The 20,067-nt window shown below is 29.2% G+C and overlaps 1 protein-coding gene across 1 annotated transcript; it reads right to left on the bottom strand.

Moving 5' to 3' along the window:
• Positions 1-8,612: 8,612 nt before the first annotated feature.
• PUB8 (plant U-box 8) lies at positions 8,613-10,383 on the bottom strand. Its single transcript, XM_068613817.2, has one exon. It carries the CDS (start codon positions 10,062-10,064, stop codon positions 8,958-8,960), a length of 1,107 nt encoding a protein of 368 aa, XP_068469918.1. The 5' UTR covers positions 10,065-10,383; the 3' UTR covers positions 8,613-8,957.
• Positions 10,384-20,067: the final 9,684 nt, after the last annotated feature.

The raw sequence follows: 20,067 nt of genomic DNA on the forward strand, positions 1-20,067 counted from the left end.
ACTAAATAGTTGGTGCGATTCACGTAAAATTAAGTATTAAAATTGCTTTTATTATTTAGTTATTATCATCAACCAATTATCTTATATTCGAATTTTAATTCCTTAGACTTACAAACCTAAGTTTTTTTTTATTGGACTCTAAATTCATTAATAACTTTAACCAAATAACCAAAATTAATAATTAAAGTTTAGTTAATTGATCTTAACTAATTATCACTTTCAATCTTACGTATTCTTTTCTAGTTTGAGCTTGCAAAAGTGTTTTCTAATTACAACGAAATAAGAAAAAAAACAATGAGTAGAAGAATGTTACTTTCTTATAAATTGACTTTAATACCCTGGTGGTCTTTTCTAATAGTCATTTTTATCGTTTTGGTCCCTGTAATGTCAAATTTTATTATTTTAGTCTCTCTTATTGTTATTTTATGTTACATAAGGATATAATAGACAAAATATTACATTATTTTGACATGTGGTGTGATACGTCCTAATGACATGAAACTGCCATATTATCATGTAATAGTAGGGAAAAACACGTAATATGTCATATTAAAAGAATAAAAAAGACAACAAAATATGAGGATGAAAATAATAAAAACAAATATACTATAAGAATCATTTTTATGTTTAAACCTTTGAATAAAAAAATATTCTTTTAATTCTTATTATTGAATTACTATTAAAAATATTTTTCAAAGATAACTCTAAGTAATTAACATTATTACTTATTACAACATATAATAACTCAAGTATAATTGAATTATAATGTTTGAAATGCTAAACTTTTGAGAAGTAATATTTGTATTTTAAGTATTAGTTATAGTTTTTGTTTATTGATAAGTATTTGATCAATATACATGACAATGTATATTATCATAAAATACTAAAACATATATGTTTTTTTAATATTCATTTATTAATGTTTAGATAGAGGATGTTTGGACGAATTAAAATATTTTTTTAATTATAGAGACACCAATTTTCAATTTAAAAGATTAAAAAGACAAATTTAATTTAAACCTGATATATTAAAACATATCTAATCTTTTTTTTTATCATTTTATTTGATTTTGCGTTTAACTTGGTTCGTAAGGTCTTATCAGTATATATATATATATATATATATATATATATATATATATATATATATATATATATAAAGAGTTTGAGAGAATGATTTCGCACTATATTTATCTCAAAATAATTTTTATGTTACTTTATTTCATATAGTAGCCATTGTAATTTGAACGGTTCCAACTTCTAATACACTCTTTTGCTTTTTGACGCGTATATATGATGATTGATAATTTGGTTTCTTTTGTTGCGTAGGTATGTGAATAATGTGTGTACACTACTAAACTTAACTTAAGAAGTACTTTGTTTTTAGTTGTTGTAATGATTTATACTTTTGTGACAACTTGGAGTGCTTCTTCCTCCAAAAGTCAAAGTAGTTACACAAATGCTAATCGATGAATAATGGGATGATGACTCTAAGCCTAAGAAATCAGTTTCACATAAAATGTGAACTCAAATGCTTGTCTTACCGTTGTAGAATCTTGTAACCAAGTCTCATTAAGATGTGGATAAATGTGTAAAAAGAAAAAGGTGGTTCTTCATCCACTACCTAATATGTTCTTATTCAATTCATTGATTCATGTGATTTATTGTTCATGGGTGAAGACTTCTACAACATAGAACAATGTCCTCTATGACAGTGCATTGAATACATCAGTTCACCTAAAAATTAAAATATGTGGAACTGATTTCATTGTAGCCCACATGTTCATCTACAACACAAATAAGGGTTAATAATAATAGGAAACTAAGAGGGTTGATATTGTTATGTAAAAAGTAAAGTGGAAAATCAAAATATTAAAGAACATGTCAAGCTTTTTCAATAGTAAATCATTCATCAATTAATTTATATGTATCATTCATTCAATCATCCAAATAGGATCGAATTGACCATATGTGTCAATCAAAACAATAGAATCTAATTAAAGAAACATGTTCCACTAATTCATTTAGTATCCTACATGTCTCCGTGTATCTACTCATAAGGTTTTTAGTCTTTTACCTCTTGAATCATACATCCAAGATATTATTCAGAATAATACAAATTAATTAAGAGTTTCCATTAAAGATAGAATTGAATCATCAACATGCGTTCAAAAACAATTTCCAAAATAGAAATTAAAATTCAAAAAGACTAGATCGTCTAACTGTTTGTTACATATATTGAACAACAAACTTTAATTGCAAAAAACCTCAAAATGCATTGTAAAATTACAAGAGAATCAACACAAGAGAGTTTAGTCTTTCATACGAAAGCAAAACAAAATAATTACAAAGAAGAAAACAAAGATGCTTTGTTTTTTGAACATATTTCATTGGGTGAAGCTTGATTCTTTCTCCCGGAAGCTTGCATCTTGTACCTGTATAGACAAAAATGGCCTAGATAGTACTTGAGACTAGTCGTACAATTACTAAGGTGTCGGTGATCCTCTTACTTCTTCCTCTAAGTCTCCTTCCTCAAATGTTGATGCTCGGTCGGGGTGGACCTGAAAAAGGCACTCAAACGTCAAGTAAGTACTCTGTATAAAGAGTGTATGTTGGTAATTAATAAAAGCGTACCTTACACCTCCACAGAGGGTTTATTTATAGCATTTGGTCGTTGACCCTTATTATGATGGGTCGGATTCCAGTTATTCGTTGATGTGCATGATGATCCTTGATTAATAGGAAGGTATATTGGTATATAGGTATGTTGGAATATCTGAAAAATATTTGTGTCATCTTTCAGTTAATCAGTTTGTAACTTATTTGTCGAAGATGCTTCCTGCGTATTCCAGGATACGAATTATGACTCATTACTTGCTAATGTAATTGTTGTTACTGTCAGTTATTGCATGTCTTGAGGTATTCTTTGACTCGGGCGGTCGGTCACCCCGCCGAGACCGGCTCATCCGGTACCAACCGATACATATCTTTTTATAGGGTTTTTTAATCCAAGTATCTCTTAATTATATTTTGGTCCAGATATTGTTTCCAGTCTCTCAGTGACTAACTTTGCAAAAAAAATTGGATTTTGTTCCTTATTTTAACACAAACTTAGTTTCTTCACATTTTTGCATATGATTTGTCTCCAATTCTATTTCTAAGATTTTGTAAATTTTATTCTCTTCTTCTTCTACTCATATTTCATTCCTTGTTTGACTCAGAGAAACAGCTTAAATTTTGGCTTGATTAGGCTCATTTGCAATGGTCGACATTTCTTTCAAATTGTTTACCAAATAGTCTAGTCTATATGGTTCGTATCATACTCTTTTTACACATTCCTCTTCGTTATACTTGATGTTGTTGAGGTATTTTCTTCAATTAAGTCTTGAAAGATGATTCGTTGGACCGTCTACTCAATGTAACCACTAGATCGTCTAGACGGTCTACTACGACAAAACTTTTAGATTTAATAAAAATATCAGTTATGGACCAAATAAACTTAATTACATTAATCTTATTTAAAACAATGAATTTATTTATAATTATAGTCCAAGAAAACTATTATTAAAATTTGTAAGTATAAGTAAAATTATGCTCGCTACTAATAATTTTTATTGACAACTTTTTTTTATCTCTTCCATAAATTAAGTATAAATTTCATATATTTCAAATTATTAATAAAAATTATAAAATCTCAACCAATAACAATATTTATATTAATAATCACTACGCCAAAAATTGTATTTGTAATAAATTAAATTTTACATTGATATTTTTAATGAATACTTAATATTAAGTATAATTCTGTAGATTTAGTGTAAATAATTATTAAGTTACTAGTTTTTATTATAAATTTAATTTAACAATATTTTGTATTAATTTATATTATATTTTTAATTTTTCAGTTTATTTTAAAATAAAAGTTTGCTTTTTACTACTAATATGAATACTAATATTAATCATGCTTAACTTTTCTCTAATCTAAAAAATTATTAACAATTTATTAATTAGAATTATTACTATATTAATAAATTCTTTATATAATATTTATTAAAATTTTCTTAGTTAATTCTTAAAAAAAAACATTTTTTTGTTTTTTCAAAAGAAACCAATTTCCTGGAAACTAAATTACAGCGGAGTTTTTGACACGGGAAATAGCGAAGATCAAAATTTGGTTCCTAATAACTAAACTTTAGTCGAACACTGCAAATGATGTTATTTCAGTCATTAAATAACACATTATCTTAGTTGGAGAATTCTTTTTTTCCAACTTTGCTAGTTAAAAAAAAAAGAATATTTGAGATGGAGGGGTAGGGATGAGGAAAGTAGTTGAAAAAAATTAATTAAGAGTTAGAATTAAGTTACTTCAGGAATTTTCTACATTTTAAAGTTGAGTGCACTTATGAAAAAAGGGAGTGACATTAACTCAAGAGATATGAAATCGAAGTGTTAAAGCCGAACTCAATATGCATATTTATGACGGATCAATTTTATTAATGATATGCTCCTTCTCAACACTCTATGTACTGTTTTAAGAAAGAAAAATAATAATAACATGAAATTTACTACAATTGTGAGTTACAACAATGGTGGTATGGCAGATTAGATAGCTCTAAATAGGGTTTGATAGCTAGAGCTTTTAAGTTCTTTCCCAACCACAAAGACTTCAATTAATACTTAAAGTAGTTTTACACACTCAAGAAAAGATTGTCAATGCAAAATTATACTATCTGTTATTTACAAACAAAATTAATATTATATTATTTATAGCCATTTTATGGTAGAGATAGTAACTAGTATCCTAAGTTTAGTGCCTAGAAGTTAATTAGATTATGATCATATAACATCAAATTTAATATCCTAAACAAAAACTTGCCAAATAAAGCATTAATAAGTTTATCTTATAAGACTTTTCTAATCCAATAAAAACAACACGAACATCGTAAAATGATGTGGTATAGCGAAATTCATAAAAATAAATTATGAGTTTATACAATAAGATACCCTTATACATGCATTGTATATCGATATTTTTAAACATTAAAAATATAAATTTATATAAATAAACTAAGGAGTTTTATAATTATATTTTAGTGGAAGAATTATACAATAACTTTTCATTAAAAGAGTAAATAATAAGTTGTTTTAATTTAATAAAAGATAAAATTATCTAATTGAAAATGACAAAAAATAATTCTAAGAAATTGTATCATAACATCTCTATATGACAGTATAAATAAATAAAAGTTCACTTTGCCACCTTAAAATTTAGTCCTGGAATACATATTGTGAAAATTTTAAATAACCTTTTATCAAAATCCTCGCTGGCTAAATCTTTTCCTGGTTCACATATTTTTAGTTGAAATTGAATAATACTGCAAATTTTACACACACACACACACACATATATATATATATATATATATATTGGTTCTGCAGTTAACTAAAAACTAAAAATCTAATTGTTAACTGAATTTTTAAACTAAATTCCTAAAATACAAAATTTTCATAAAATTAAATATTGATCTAAGTGGTGAATAAAAAATAAAATAAAATAATACTTACATTTTTTCTATGAAAATTGTTTTTATTTTATAAATATAGAGTTCATGAAATTAACTTACCAATCTTTAAAATGTCTTGCATTCATTTAACAAGAGCTTTATTTGATAAAAGAATAGTGTAATAAATTTAAACCCTATTTCAAGTGTCATTTGAAAAGTCAGATAAATCCACTAAGAAAATAATTTTATGATGTGAAGTGTGACAGAAAAGCAATCCTCAATTAAACTGTACATGGAAACGTACACTCAAACTAAAAGTTAAGAGCTAAATTATAATTTTCTAATCCTGGAAGCATCTGAGACGTGACGAGATAATGTAAAAAAGAATTTGAAAGAAAATTCTACGCAGGCGGATAAAACACTCCACACGGTTCACATAGCAGCTACCTATCACCTAGATTCGTGAGCTACACATTGTTTATTGTAATGTAAAGCCAAACGGATTGTTAAGGGTTTTATAATAATCATTGCAACCATGATCCGATGCTACTGCTATATATTATCATATAGAATTTTGTATTAAAATGGTTTTATGTTCTTAATCCCAAATACATCTAGATCAGTTTAAGACAAGTCTTTTAATATAATAAGAATGATTTCATAAACCCCGTTGCCCTCTCCTGCAGGGAATCGTTAAGAAAATGAAAACCCAGAAACAATAAAAAAAAGGAAGAGGCGAGGGATATGAAAAGAATCAAGATATGTGTAGAAAGGTACCAAATACCAAATGCCACAAAAAGTGTGCTGACCAAACCAATATTGGGACAGATGAATCGACATAAAATGGTGTTCCATAGTGTAATACACACCACTAGAGTAAAAACTCGTATAAAGTGAATCAAAAATAAATTCGCTGAGAATCGTATGCCCTGTAATAAAACCATTGCACTAAATTCTGCATCAATATTGTCAAAGCAGGACATTAAACAACCTGCAGTAACGACTTCAGGTTTCACGTCAGACCAAATTACCTGCCAAATACCATCTTGGAAACACAAAATTGCTTGGCTATCCAGACTACAAAACCGAACAAAGTAGCAACTTGCCCGGTGTTATCTGTTGAAATTTAACCATTTGGTAACCTCCCTTTAACAGGTGGAGAAGCATGCATAGATATTTATGTGTAGGGAAATCAGAAAACTTTATGATGCAATCTTCCATTATATCAGCCAACCAAACTTTAAGAGCTAGATGGGATGCATATTGCAAAAAACTATGAATTTATACCCTCAGCAGATCCTCAATCTTCAATTAGTATTTCTGATAAACTTTAACAATATCACAACTGATAGAGAATTAACACATAATTAGAGCGAACAGAAGTCTTTCTATGGACTAAAAACTTGTTATTAAAACTAATATTAACAACATGGTATGGGTACAGACCACTGAAATCCGTGTCAGTGTACTCAATTGGGGAAAAAATGTTTGCAGTACTAATATATTGCAGGAAGTAATTTTTTGTTGTAAGGATAGAATAAGTTGTGCAGGGACCAATTATTCATAACTCTTCCCTTACTCCAAGACAACGCATTTTATTAATGGATAAAAGCAATTTTATTGGATGGATGAAGTTCTCAATGCTACATGCCAACCACCATTCAAAATACTTAAATATTAATAAAGCAGCACTACTGATGACATGATATACAGGGTCCTTACCCAATTGGTCAACATATCGTGTAAAGAATTTAGCAAAATACTGAAAATGCTTCGGACTAACCCATCAGTCCCCCTCCCATTTCAAGTAGCTACCTCATCTTGAGAGTAAAAAAAATGTTCCATAAAAGTCACAACCCTATAGTAAAACACACCAATTAATCAAATTTTTAAAAAAATGGAAGAGGGGTAGAAGCTAGGGATCCCTAATTACCTGTCTCAGAAGCACTCGGCATTACTTTCTCAATTCTTATATATCGAACAGCAATCAGAGCAAAATCCATTTAAAAGAGAAAGTTGATAGAAAATCGAAGTAAACTGACAACCACAGGTATAGAACCATTAAACATAAATCACTACTTTGAAGTACTTTTACAACCAGTGTATTTGACGGTTAAAGATGTTTTCTTATGACCTTTTATGTTCATGTCCATATGATATTAGTAGGGATGGCTTTTGAACTTACGTATTTTGTTTGTTGGTATCTGAAAAAGACGGATAAACTGAACATTTAGTTGCATACATCATGATAAAATAAACATATTTTCCCAAATTGGTAGACCAACTCGTCATTTGTTGCTGAACACAAACATTAAAACTTTGGCATCTTACAAATATTAAAAATAGAGCACTAACTAGGTCGGATGGATTTCTAAAACTTCATTTATTAGGAATTTATTCAATACATGTACATATTCATATGCAAAAAACAATTCAAAGTCCAGAAATAGTCATATTTGTGTGCAATAAAATGATGAAGGACATAAAACTGAATGCTTAAACTGTACATGCAAGTCACAATTCAAAAGAACAAGATATTTTAATTGCAATGGATATTGTAGGAATGACTGGGTTGCTGAACACATTTTAAGGGTGAAAAATGAAATGAACACTAACTTGCAACTCAATATCCTCCCAGTTAAAACATAACTCACAAGTAAAAGAATGCTGATTCCTATTAACATAAACAATAAAGAATAGAGCCTTCCGGTCAAAATCAACCATCCAAGGCAATTATGGCTCAATGAAAACCATGTCTCATAAGTCTTTACAAATTTGACTTTAAATTCTAGATCTGCCAGGTTTTGTCTCTAAATTTATTGAAATGCACATTTATGTTTGATTCAGGAAACAAGAAAAAAGTATGCATATGGATGAAATTAAAATTTTAGTTTGAAATTTAATTTTTTTTTGGGTAGGAAAGCAGTGGAGAAATAAAAATCTGGAAACATAACATTTCAAAATCATATCCTAAATTCAAGCTACATTTCAAACACATTTTTTTTGTTCATTCAAACTATTCATAAATGAAACAGTAACAGAACTACTACTTACATATGAAGGAAAAACAGAAAAAAAAAACACAACTTGGATGTTAAAATCAAGATGTTAAGAATGAAACCAGTGCAGTAAAATTACGAAGAAACCAGAAGAAATGTTCTAAGTATGAAGCACTACAATTCAAAGGATTTAACTTTCCCATTCAAAACAGCTAAACTAACACCCGAGAGCTAGCCCATCATCATTATTCAATATACAACATACAAAAGAACCCTATCACATTCAAAACAAAAAAAAATGATCTTCTTTCCATTTTGTACAGAGGACCCACCCAACATGGCAGAACCAATAAACAAAAAACAACAACTCACCTCCACTGAGGAGAGACAAACAAATCTTTCTTCCCATCAAAACTGATACTTCATACTTCCCAGTTCCATTCATTTTCCATCCTCAGTCCACCCGATCGTGGTTGCTGTTGTTGCCACGGAGAGCCCGAATCAAATTACACGCATTCCTCCTCACTTTCTCATTATCATCTTCCACGAATACAATAGAAGCTTCCAGAACACCTTCTTCCTGAGCCAACAGCACCATTCGCTGGCTATACAAGCAAAGCGAAGTAAGTGCGAAAAGCGCATACTGAACCCCCCTGGAGCTTCCGTTCCTCAAAACGCGAGCCAGAATCTGAGCACAACCGTTATAACCTTCCATTTGCTCTCTCCCTTCCTTACACTTCGCCAGAACGCCAATTACCTCAACGCACCGTTCCAATCCAATTTCTACGTTCCGAAGCAGAATCGGCACCGCGCCGCAATTCACTGCTCTTCTCCGGTTATCCGGAAAGGAACAGAGCGCGTAGAGCGCGGTGGCGGCCTCCTTCCTCTCCCTCCCTTTGCCGTCACGGAGAATCGCCACGAGCGCCGCGATCGCCGCCGGGAAAGCGCCGATGGTGGCCCTGTTGACCTCGACAACAGAGAGGCTGGTGACGATGGTGGCCGCCACGGCGCGGCAGTCAGGCGGCGCGTTGAGGAGAACGGCGACGAGGCGCGCGACGACGCCCTCGGCGACGAGTCCGACCTTGGAGTCGTCGTCGAGGGTGAGGTTAAGGAGAAGCAGCAGCGCCTTCTCCTGGAGAGCGGGGTCGACGACGGCGGCGAGGACGGCGGGGACGGCTGCGGAGTCGGCGAGGTGGCGGCGGAAGGCGCAGTCGCGCTTGGAGAGGCGCGTGAGATGGCGGAGGGAATCGATTTTGGAATCGGAGGAAGAAGAGGGAGAGGTGAGGGTGGAAATTAGGGTTTGGGGTTGGGAAATGGTTTGGTGGAGAGGGGGTAGGAGGGTGTAGTTGGAGATTAAGCTTCGGAGCGCGTGGTTGGGAATGAGGGAAGGTTGGTCGGGAAGGGGCAATTTGGTAATTGGACATGTTCTGTAGCCTGCGTCTAGCCAACGTTGGATTGAGGAACGGTCGAAGGTGTGACCCGACGAGAGGATTACGGGGTCCGACATTATTTCTAGGGAAATTGGACACTTGAAGTGGTCGGGAAGATGATGAGTCGCCATTTCTTGGGTCAAATTACTTGTTCTGCCCTTCAATGATGAATGGATGAAGGTTCCAGAGTGAAGTTTGAGTGTATATCTGTGGGTGGGTGAATGAGTGAGTGAGACAGAGACAGAGATATAGAGAGAGATAGACAGAGAGAGGGTTTTTGAGATTTTTGAGGCCTCTATTCACTTTCCTTTTCTTCTGCCATTGTTCCCTTTTAGCTTCATCACTGCTATTTCTCGGACGGGAATACCCTCCGTTAAACACGGTAATCTCCACCAAGTGATTTTCGTGATTTTGGATTGCTTTTTCATACTTTTAAATAATTTATTCATCTTTTTTTTAAAACATCTTATCTTTTTAATATATATTTCAAGAACAAAAGAACTCATATCAACTTCAGTATGTATCCTTTTTAGTATTATAATTTTCTAACACGTCTTTTTAAATATTTTATAATCATCTCTCTTCTACTAAACCCTTATTATAATTATCTAATTTCAGAAAGATAAATCAAAACTAAACTTATCATGCATCATCTAATATTTTGTTTTTTTATACTCTTTAGACTAATCTCTTAAAATTGGCATACCCTGTATATGAAAAACAGACATCAAATATGTTTAATCTATTTAATTATTATTAATTTACTTAAATAATAAAACATAACGTCAGCCTATTTATTAATTTTATTTTTGTCAAAGTCCAACATATTAGTAAATGTTATTCTATTCTATTAGTATAAATATAATTTTTAAATGGGTTTTCCTAAATATAATATATAAATATATTTTACTAAATATTTTATTTTTAACGTATTAAATTAATTATATATTTTTCTATTTTTAACTTGTCATCACATTCAAATAAAAGACAAACCTCGCATACGCATTCAAATTTTGGATTTGTTATCATTGCCTTACGATAAGTTTTTTTAATCATATATTAAGTGCCATTTTGTAATTTAATTAAAATTTAATGACAGTAAAAAGATTTTTTAACTTTTATCCAATAAAAGATTTTGTGCAATTAAAATACTATTGTGTAATTATTTACTTTATCATATTTATTCTTATATTAGAAATTGAATCGTGTGAAAAATGTTCAAAGAATATAAAGAGCTTAAAAATGTTTCATAGTTTTGATCATTGACATAATCGTTGGTAATGAAGGTTTATTTAATGTTTTTTGTGTTCATGTTTCTAAGTGTGATTTGTTTTAAATTTTCTCAGCTTTATTAAGTTTTAGTCGAAGATTTCACTCTGAGTAAATATTTAATTTGTTTCGTGAAATAGAGAGGGGCAGTTAATAGGAATTTTATTGCTTTTTCACGTAAATTGATTCTTTGATATTATTTTTGTTTACATGTTCTTGAATATTATGTTTTTCAATTTTTTTCCCTTTTTGAAATCTCCAATATTGTTAGAAAATCCTTCAATATAATTAGTTGATATATTCATATTATGAAATTATATTAATGTAAATATTATGGTTGAACATGGGAAAAAGGATTGTCCACTGCAATGAGAACTTTAGGTTTATGAGTTGCTCTTTAAGAAGATATTAAAAAGTAAGATATTAAATTACTCAAAGATCAATTTATAAGCATCTAAATCTCATTTCACTCCATAACTAGAATTCACTTACCAACATAATATCGAAGAGGAGTATATTATTCAACCACTTATTTACATAAAACATTTATTTGTGAACTTATTAATCATTACTTCAGTCTTTCAATAAATAAATTGGTTATTTACTTATTTTAGAATATAAAATTGTGAGGTACTAAAACAACTTTACTAATAATCAAGTGAATCTTTCCGCAAAAATGTATCAAGTATAAAATAGTCAATTAATTTGTATTTAACTCATTCGGTAAAAAAAAAATTAATGGCAATTTGAAAAGGAAAATATATTTGAAAGTTAGGCATAGTGAAAAAAAAAACTTTTTTCTACGTTTGAATATGTATTTTTAAATTTATTTTGTAAGAAAATTTACAAATGTTGTAATACATTACATTGTCCCTTATTTTTAGAGCTATTATTTTCCTATTTTAAAAATTTACAATGTTCTTGGTGATCCGTCTATATGTAATTCGCACTCATTTGATTTGATCACATGTTATAAGCTCAAAACACAATAAAAAAAACTATCAAGAAAAGTAAATTGTTTTGTTAATTAAAATGGTAAAAGACAAAAAAATCACTATACTCTTATTTATACTAACTCATAACATTATTAAGAAGTGACTAAATATTTAAATTTACTAAATGAGTAATTAACTATAACAAGAAATTTTATCTCCTAGCAATTATATTGTCAATAAGCGTAACCTATTATAAGGGAAAAAGAATTGGTCTCTGAATAGGATTTGTAAGAAATAATATTTGGTTAGTTATTAGGAAAAATAAGTAAACAAAAATACTAGTGGTTGGTTGAAAAAATATTTGGTAAAAGGACAATAAATTAGTCAGTTCAATAGTTTGAGAATTGGTTTAGTTTTTAGTTTAAATTTCTCCAAAATATAAATTTCATTGTAACTATGATAGAATCAATTGAAGGTTTTTTTACCATCATAAACAAATTTTTCTTTATTTTATTAAAATGAAGTCATTTTTAAAAGAATTACAAATTAGGATAAATCATGCTAGCATGATTTTATTCTAGATAAGTTGTATCAAAAGTGTATAATTTTAGTGATGTCAACTTGAAATTGTGTCAGGGTACAATTTTTGTACTAAGAACAAAGTCGTGCCAAGATAACACTTTTTTTATTAGGTTAATTTTTTTTAAATTAAAGTTTAATGTGACATAACTTTTGTTCAAATCATATTATAATGAAGTTGTTACCCCTATTCACCCCAACAACAACACAAACTCGTTAGTGTTTACTCTATTTATAGGAGACACTTTAGGTAATATTGCAACAAGTGTTTGTTGTGAGAGCCCTAAGGTCTTCATAAACATGTCAAACTCTTGCATGAAGTTTTGTGTCACCTCTTGAGTGACCTTTTTCTTGATCGGTTACCTCAACTATGAACTTCTCTCTGAGTTTCATAGAGATAATGGATTTGTACGATGAAGCTCCAAAGTATGATTGAATCCTCACACCATATTCAATCGTACGAACATTACTAAAGTGTTTAGGTTGTCGAATGGCAGTAACAAATATATCCTCATGAATATGAGGAGTAAAAGTGTCTTAAATGATTTTCTCAATCAAGGAATCACACAACATAACCAAAAGATATTATGATTTAAACAATATATATATAAGGATAATTAGTTTAAACATACTTACAATCTGCTTAGTAAATTGATGTGAATCATAAAAAACAAAATGTCTTTGAGAATTTATATGGGTTTGCTTCCATTTCTCGTGGCAAGAAAGTGGTGATGGATATTAAATTGACATAACATCTCTGATAAAAGGAACCACAACTTTTTGTTTTTCTTTTATTATCTTTTGTTCAATTATGATAACCCTTACATGACAATAAGTGAAGTGCCTAAATTAACTATTGTTTCTTCCTAACACCGTGTCAACATTAAGATAATATTTATGTATTAGTTAATAAAAAAAAATTATACATAACATCCCTTGCAAAACAACATAAAATGTACAAATTTCTCACTTATCATATGTAGTTAGCTCAAAATAAACCTTTGTCAAGTGTTTTCACTAATCCACATGTACTTGGAATATATATTTTTAATTTTCCTTACACCAAATACATAAGTTGTGGTCAATTTTGACTTAAGCGGATGAAATTATATTGTCATCGGAAAAAAAACCTTTGATCTCAATGTTCCCACATTAGGAAAATCATAATGCACATGGATTTAGAAATCATAACATATCAATAATTCATACAAATAAACTCTCTAAGATTAAAATAAACATAAATATGCACAAACATTCATCAAAACATCATGTCATATCATATTCTTCTCTTGCTCAGTAACATGATCCCAAACTAGGATCAAGATATAAATTTTATTTTAATCCAATACCTGTGATAACTACAAAAAAATTTCATATTTGACTTACAAGTCATACTAGTGTTGATGTCAATGACAATGGTGTCATTTCACCATTAACTCTTCTCATTGATAGGGACCTTAATATAATAAATCATCTACCATATTTTATGGAGGTCATGTCAAAAGTGGAAAACGCTTAATTATCAACGACTCTTGTTAAGAAATAAAAAATAAAAAATGTCAACAATATTACATATTTCTTTATCATCTTGAAGTTAGGATGATTTACAAAATAATGAACAATTATCCATACACACACATATTCTCCTTCATTATAGTCATTTTGAGTGACATGTGCATCATTTACACCATCATCATGTTCTCTATTAATTGTTAATATTTTAAGTGATTGAGCTTCATAAATATCAAGATTATAATGTTGATTATCATTAGCATTATCTACTTTTTGTAAAGAACCATAGACTAGTTTTCGAACGTAGGGTCTTTTTGAAGCTTGATATGGCATGATAAATGGTTCATCCTTATATCATATCTTCCAAAAGTCAACCAATATCAATTTTTATTCATTGATTTTCACATTGGTCTTACTATCAATCTGTTTACATTTGAAGATAAGTACATAAACTTAATATAATCAACCTCTTAAATATCTTCAATAGCATCATAATACAACATTAATCCAACAATTAGATTTTGATAATTTTGAAATAGAAAACTACTTTGACTTCACTATTTTGCAATGTACTTTTGTCATCGTAACACTTAGTACAAAATGAACAATTATTATTTTTTATCTACAACAACATAAGACATCAAAATTTAGTCCATATTTTGAAGTTATGTTAATGTTTCAAATGTTGTAAAATCATTCACGATTCACTCTTTAGACCATGTCATGAAAGCCTTGTTATGCTCTACCAACACCCACTTCTCCAATTGTCTTGGATCATTCTCTTTCACATTGTCTTTGTGTGCATATAAGTATGATATTACATCATTAGTGTTTTTCACTACATACAAATGTGTCTCAATAACTTCTTCCTTAGATTTGGTTATCATGGTACACATCGTGAGTACTTACTTGTTGATAGTTAAGAGTGTCAAAATTTGTCATGAACTCCTATAGAATTTAATTTTGTCATGTACTTTGAACAAAACTTAACAGCTTCTTTTATAATGTATAATTCGGTAATAGAATCTTTTGGACAATATTAATTCTTCACATATCTTTTCAAAATCTTTATTTGTCAATAACTAGATACATCCATCTTACATAAATTGATCCAGACAATCTAATTTCTCTTACAAGATGAACAAACAAGTGTACCATATTGTCTAAAAAATGACAAAGAAAAAATATCTTCAGTTGACATAAGATAACAACAATCTATTTTTCGATTTCCTATAACTTTGTCAAGGGTTGAACATTCTAGGATCCAATATCAATATACTAACTTGGAGAAAGAGTGACAATGAGGAAGAACTCCAATGCAAAAGAGTGGCGAGAGAGAAGAAAAGCAGCAGAACTTAAATGGAGTAGAGAAAGAGAATAAAAGCACAATTAGAGAGAGGATGATAATAAGCATCATCACTGGCGTAGAAAATAAGTGAATGAGAATAGAAGAAAACAATCATGTACATGAAAAAAAATGGAAAAATATTGGACACGAAATAGATAAATGACATACGATAACAACTATACTTAAAAATTGTAATAATAAGTCGCATTATTCCTCTATCTTCTAAAAAAAATCTTATAAGTTATTATAATAACATGAACATTCTAATTTGATGTGGTGAAGTTTTTTACACTTAAAGGTTGATAATTTCAATATTTCATATTGTTTACCATTTTCTTCTCCCGTGCAATATTTTTCTTTATCTTATTAATAAGAAAGAGTTCATCTCTAGTCTCACCCAATTATTAATAAGAAAGAATTTATCTCTAGTCTCACCTAATTTTTGTGAATGTTTTTTCTCCCTTCATTTTCCTCCTCAGTCCTTATAATTTTGGTTGAACTTTGGATTATATTAATTTATCTTATTTTAATCTACAAAATTTGAAAATTTGTCTTTCTATTTACATCTCTTTAACTAATACAACTAGTGATCCTTAAAATATCATAAATTTATCCATCTTTGTGTGCTTAAATTTTTATTTTCTTGAATTGTTGCAATATTAAGTTTTTATACTTGAGACTATTCACCAAGATCATGTCGTTTTAAAGTTTAAGACCAAATTTATCAACATAAAACTATAGAAACTTCCACTAAATTTGATAGGAAAACATAAAATCTAAAAAAACATGTTTTCCCTCTGTTATAGCTGTGCAAAATATCAACTATTTTTTTATTCAGTTCAAAATATAATAAACAAAAAATTAGAATATTTATATTTTTTTTTACCCATAATCAAGAATTGGATATTATAGATAAATATCATCTCAATATATTAGAGTTTGAACATATTACTCCCAATCCCAAATAAAATAATTAGTCACTCATTGTGGTCATTACAAGCATTGACAGCAAGAAAAGAAGATCCAAAACGTTTCTCCTTGACGGTTGCCTCCTTTATGGTTTCCTTCCTTTGGTTTTCCTTGTGAATTCATTAATTTTCTTTCTTATAATTATATTTAGTGTTGAGTTATTATAAATATATATGCTCATTTTCTCCTCTCTATAACATTATTCATTAGTTATTATATCTAGAATTTTGTTTATCTTTTTTATTTGTTTCTCTTGGTCAATAAACTAGGAAAATCCTCTAACCTTTCCCATCCAAATTGTTTACAGTTTGGTAGGATTAAGAGTCAAATATCAATTGTTTTTGTATAGGTCGGGAAGGTCTTGTCGCTACAGAGTGAATATTCTCTGTTATGCGTCTCTTATTCGGTATTCGATTTTTCCCATGTCTCGATTTCGGTCTCTCCTAGTGTTGGAGATCCAACATCGATTAGAGATGAAGACAATTCATTGTATATAAGTGGGTGCAAACCTCACCCCAAGAGTCGGTTTTATGGGATTGAGTTAGGCTTAAAGTTCACTTCGTAATATGGTATCAGAGCCATTTCGAGCCTATCCTAACGCGTATTTGTTGGACTTATCAGGCCACCCGCTATCGGGCCGTTATCGGACCACCTATCATATGTTATCCCACGCACGAGCTGTCACTCTCGGCGTGAGGGGGGTGTGTTGGAGATCTCACATTGATTAAAGATGAGGACAATTCATTGTATATAAGTGGGTGCAAACCTCACCCTAAAAACCGGTTTTATGGGGTTGAATTAGACTTAAAGTTCACTTCGTAATACCTAGGTCAGAGTAGGGATAGCTACTGCAATGCTAGTGTCGATGTTCGGCTATAAGTGGTTTTCTCGATTAATATGTACTCAGTTATAGAGGATTCCAATAATGTATATGGAGAGTACATTAACCAAATTAACAACAACAATAGAAATACAAGATAAATAAAATGAAAAGAAAAATAGAATTTAGATTGATAAAAAAATGTTTACTTATATAATTTAAACTATAAATAAATTATATAATAATTATTTATAACAAATTATAAATTGTATTCTAATATTTATTATCCATTTATACATGTTGTTATTGTTCTTTATCTCTTTCTTATATTATCAAAAGATAAAAAAAAAATAAAAAAATTTAACCATAATATTTGTAGGAATTATTGATTGTGAGGAATAATAATTAATATGATTTACTATACATTTAAAGTAATAACAATTTGTAATTTAGGAAGTAGATACTTTCTCATTAGTTTCACAAGAATAAATTTTTTATTTTTTATTTTTCAAATAAAATATAAAATTGATATTTTTATCCAATCTTGTTTTCTTCTTGTACTTCACTTTTTCTGAAATAAATTTAGCATCAGAGTTTAAGAATAAGAGAAGGGCATTTCAGGACTTTGAAAGGGATGATGTGGTATCATGTTTTCAACGTTGTATGGTTGTGTCGGTTACTCTACCGGAAACAAGAGGGAAAGAGATCGAATGGCGTTTCTTTTCAAAAGGACCAAACTGTGTGTCGCATTCTCTTTTTTCATTGTTGACAATAAACCCTCGGCACTGCTAAAATGACACGTAACCGTTCTCTTTATGACGAGTACCACAGCAAAACATGCACACGTTTTTACGTTCACTAGTCATATTTTTAAACTCGCCAAACAAAAAATATCCTCTTTGTAATTTAAAATAGTAATTTTTTTCTTAAGGATGTCAGAGTATTAATCAAATACTATTCCTGTTTGCTTACTAAATCATTTATTCATTTGTACAAATAAATAATTATATACTGATTTTTTTTGTTCACTCTATAAATTGTATAAACTTTTTCTTTTAACTTATATTAAAAAAATTACTAGTTCTACATATATTAGTTTAATCCTTTTAGTTTATATTAGTATAATTTTAATATTTTTTTAGTCTTTATTATTATTCAAATTTCTAAAAATAAAATATGTATAAAGACTAAAATAGACGTTTTAAATATATAAACTAAAAATTAAAATTTATTTAACTGTAAACAATAAATCAATGATAACCCATAATCATATAAAAATGAAAAAAGTAACCATTGTTTTAAGTAAAGGTTGGTTAATATTTTAAACAAGTTATAAATTCAAAATTTTCAACAAATTTTGTAAATATAATAAATTTTATTTTACAAACTAATTTTTGTATGGTAAAGTCAGACTTCAATTTATTTTTCTAAATGGTATTAGAACTTATGAGAGTCTATCTTATTCACGTTTGTTAGTCAATTGTGTTTTTTTTTTTATATCAACTCTTTACTTCTTAATCTTAATATCTCTAGTATTCAGTGTAAAGAGGTATGATAAAGATTTTACTTTAATTAAAAATATAATTAAACTAAATTATAAAAGTGGGTACCAACCTTATCTACTAAATAAATTTTATATAATTTAATTAAATTTAGAATTTAGTTTCTAATATATATTGCTAGATATCAATAATTAGATTATTTGATCAATATTGATAACTAAAAATTATAGTGACATTCATTAAGTATATATAATTAATAAATAATTTATTACATTAAATATTAAACGATTTTACTATAAAGTAACACTATATATATACCCGTTTTTATGAGTATTTAGAGGGACAATTGGGAGCTGTAGAAAAATCGATTTTTTCCAGGTTAGATTTTGTGGCTTACTTAAACTGAGTGTAAAGTTGGGAAATGTGGATTTTCCATCCTTAACAGAAAATGACAATGAGGACTTCATTAGGAAAATAGAGGAGCTAAAAGTCAAAGAGGTTGAGTTAGTGTGGAAGTACAAAAAAAGTCTTTAACTCAGATGGATTTAATTTCGGCTTCATCAAGAATAATGAGATATTATAAAAGAATATGTCATCAAAGCTGTTAAATATTTTTATACTTATGGATATATTTTTAGGAGATGTAATGCATCTTTTGTGAATTTTGTATTTAAAAAAGAAAATTCAATGAAGTTGATCGATTTCTAGTAGGATATATACACGATTATATCTAAGGTGCTAGCTAATAGGATAAAAAAGTTACATAATTAAAGTGAACTTTGAAAAAACTTATAACTCGGTTAATTGGAGAGTTTTTTTTGTATTATATATGATGGAAAGATTAAAGATAAAGCTTTATAAAAATATTTAAAATAAATAAAGCTTTATCTGGGTAGATCACTCTGTAGAAAATAAAGTTAAAGCTATTTAGTTTATACACTAAACATTAAACAAATGGGATATGTTTCAAAGTGATAGTGGTGAAAATTACAAAAATACCCAATAGTTAATAGAAGAGGAAGAAATGAAACAGAAACAATAAAGAAGATTTATTGGGAGAAAAAAGTTAGGGCATTGAATTGAAACATGCAACTCAATAGTTATACAAAGGCTCTAAATGTTGTGAGCCAATCACGCTCCCAGGGAGAGACACATGCTTATCTCGTGCCTCTTTCAATTCTTTTCTTTTCTTTTTTTCAT

Source organism: Phaseolus vulgaris, chromosome 2 (assembly GCF_051622355.1).
Source record: "Phaseolus vulgaris cultivar YP4 chromosome 2, ASM5162235v1, whole genome shotgun sequence".
Taxonomy (NCBI): Eukaryota; Viridiplantae; Streptophyta; class Magnoliopsida; order Fabales; family Fabaceae; genus Phaseolus; species Phaseolus vulgaris.

What these genes read in the sequence shown, in the direction of transcription:
- PUB8 (XM_068613817.2), bottom strand. Translation starts at nt 10,064, where the DNA reads ATGGCGACTCATCATCTTCCCGACCACTTCAAGTGTCCAATTTCCCTA.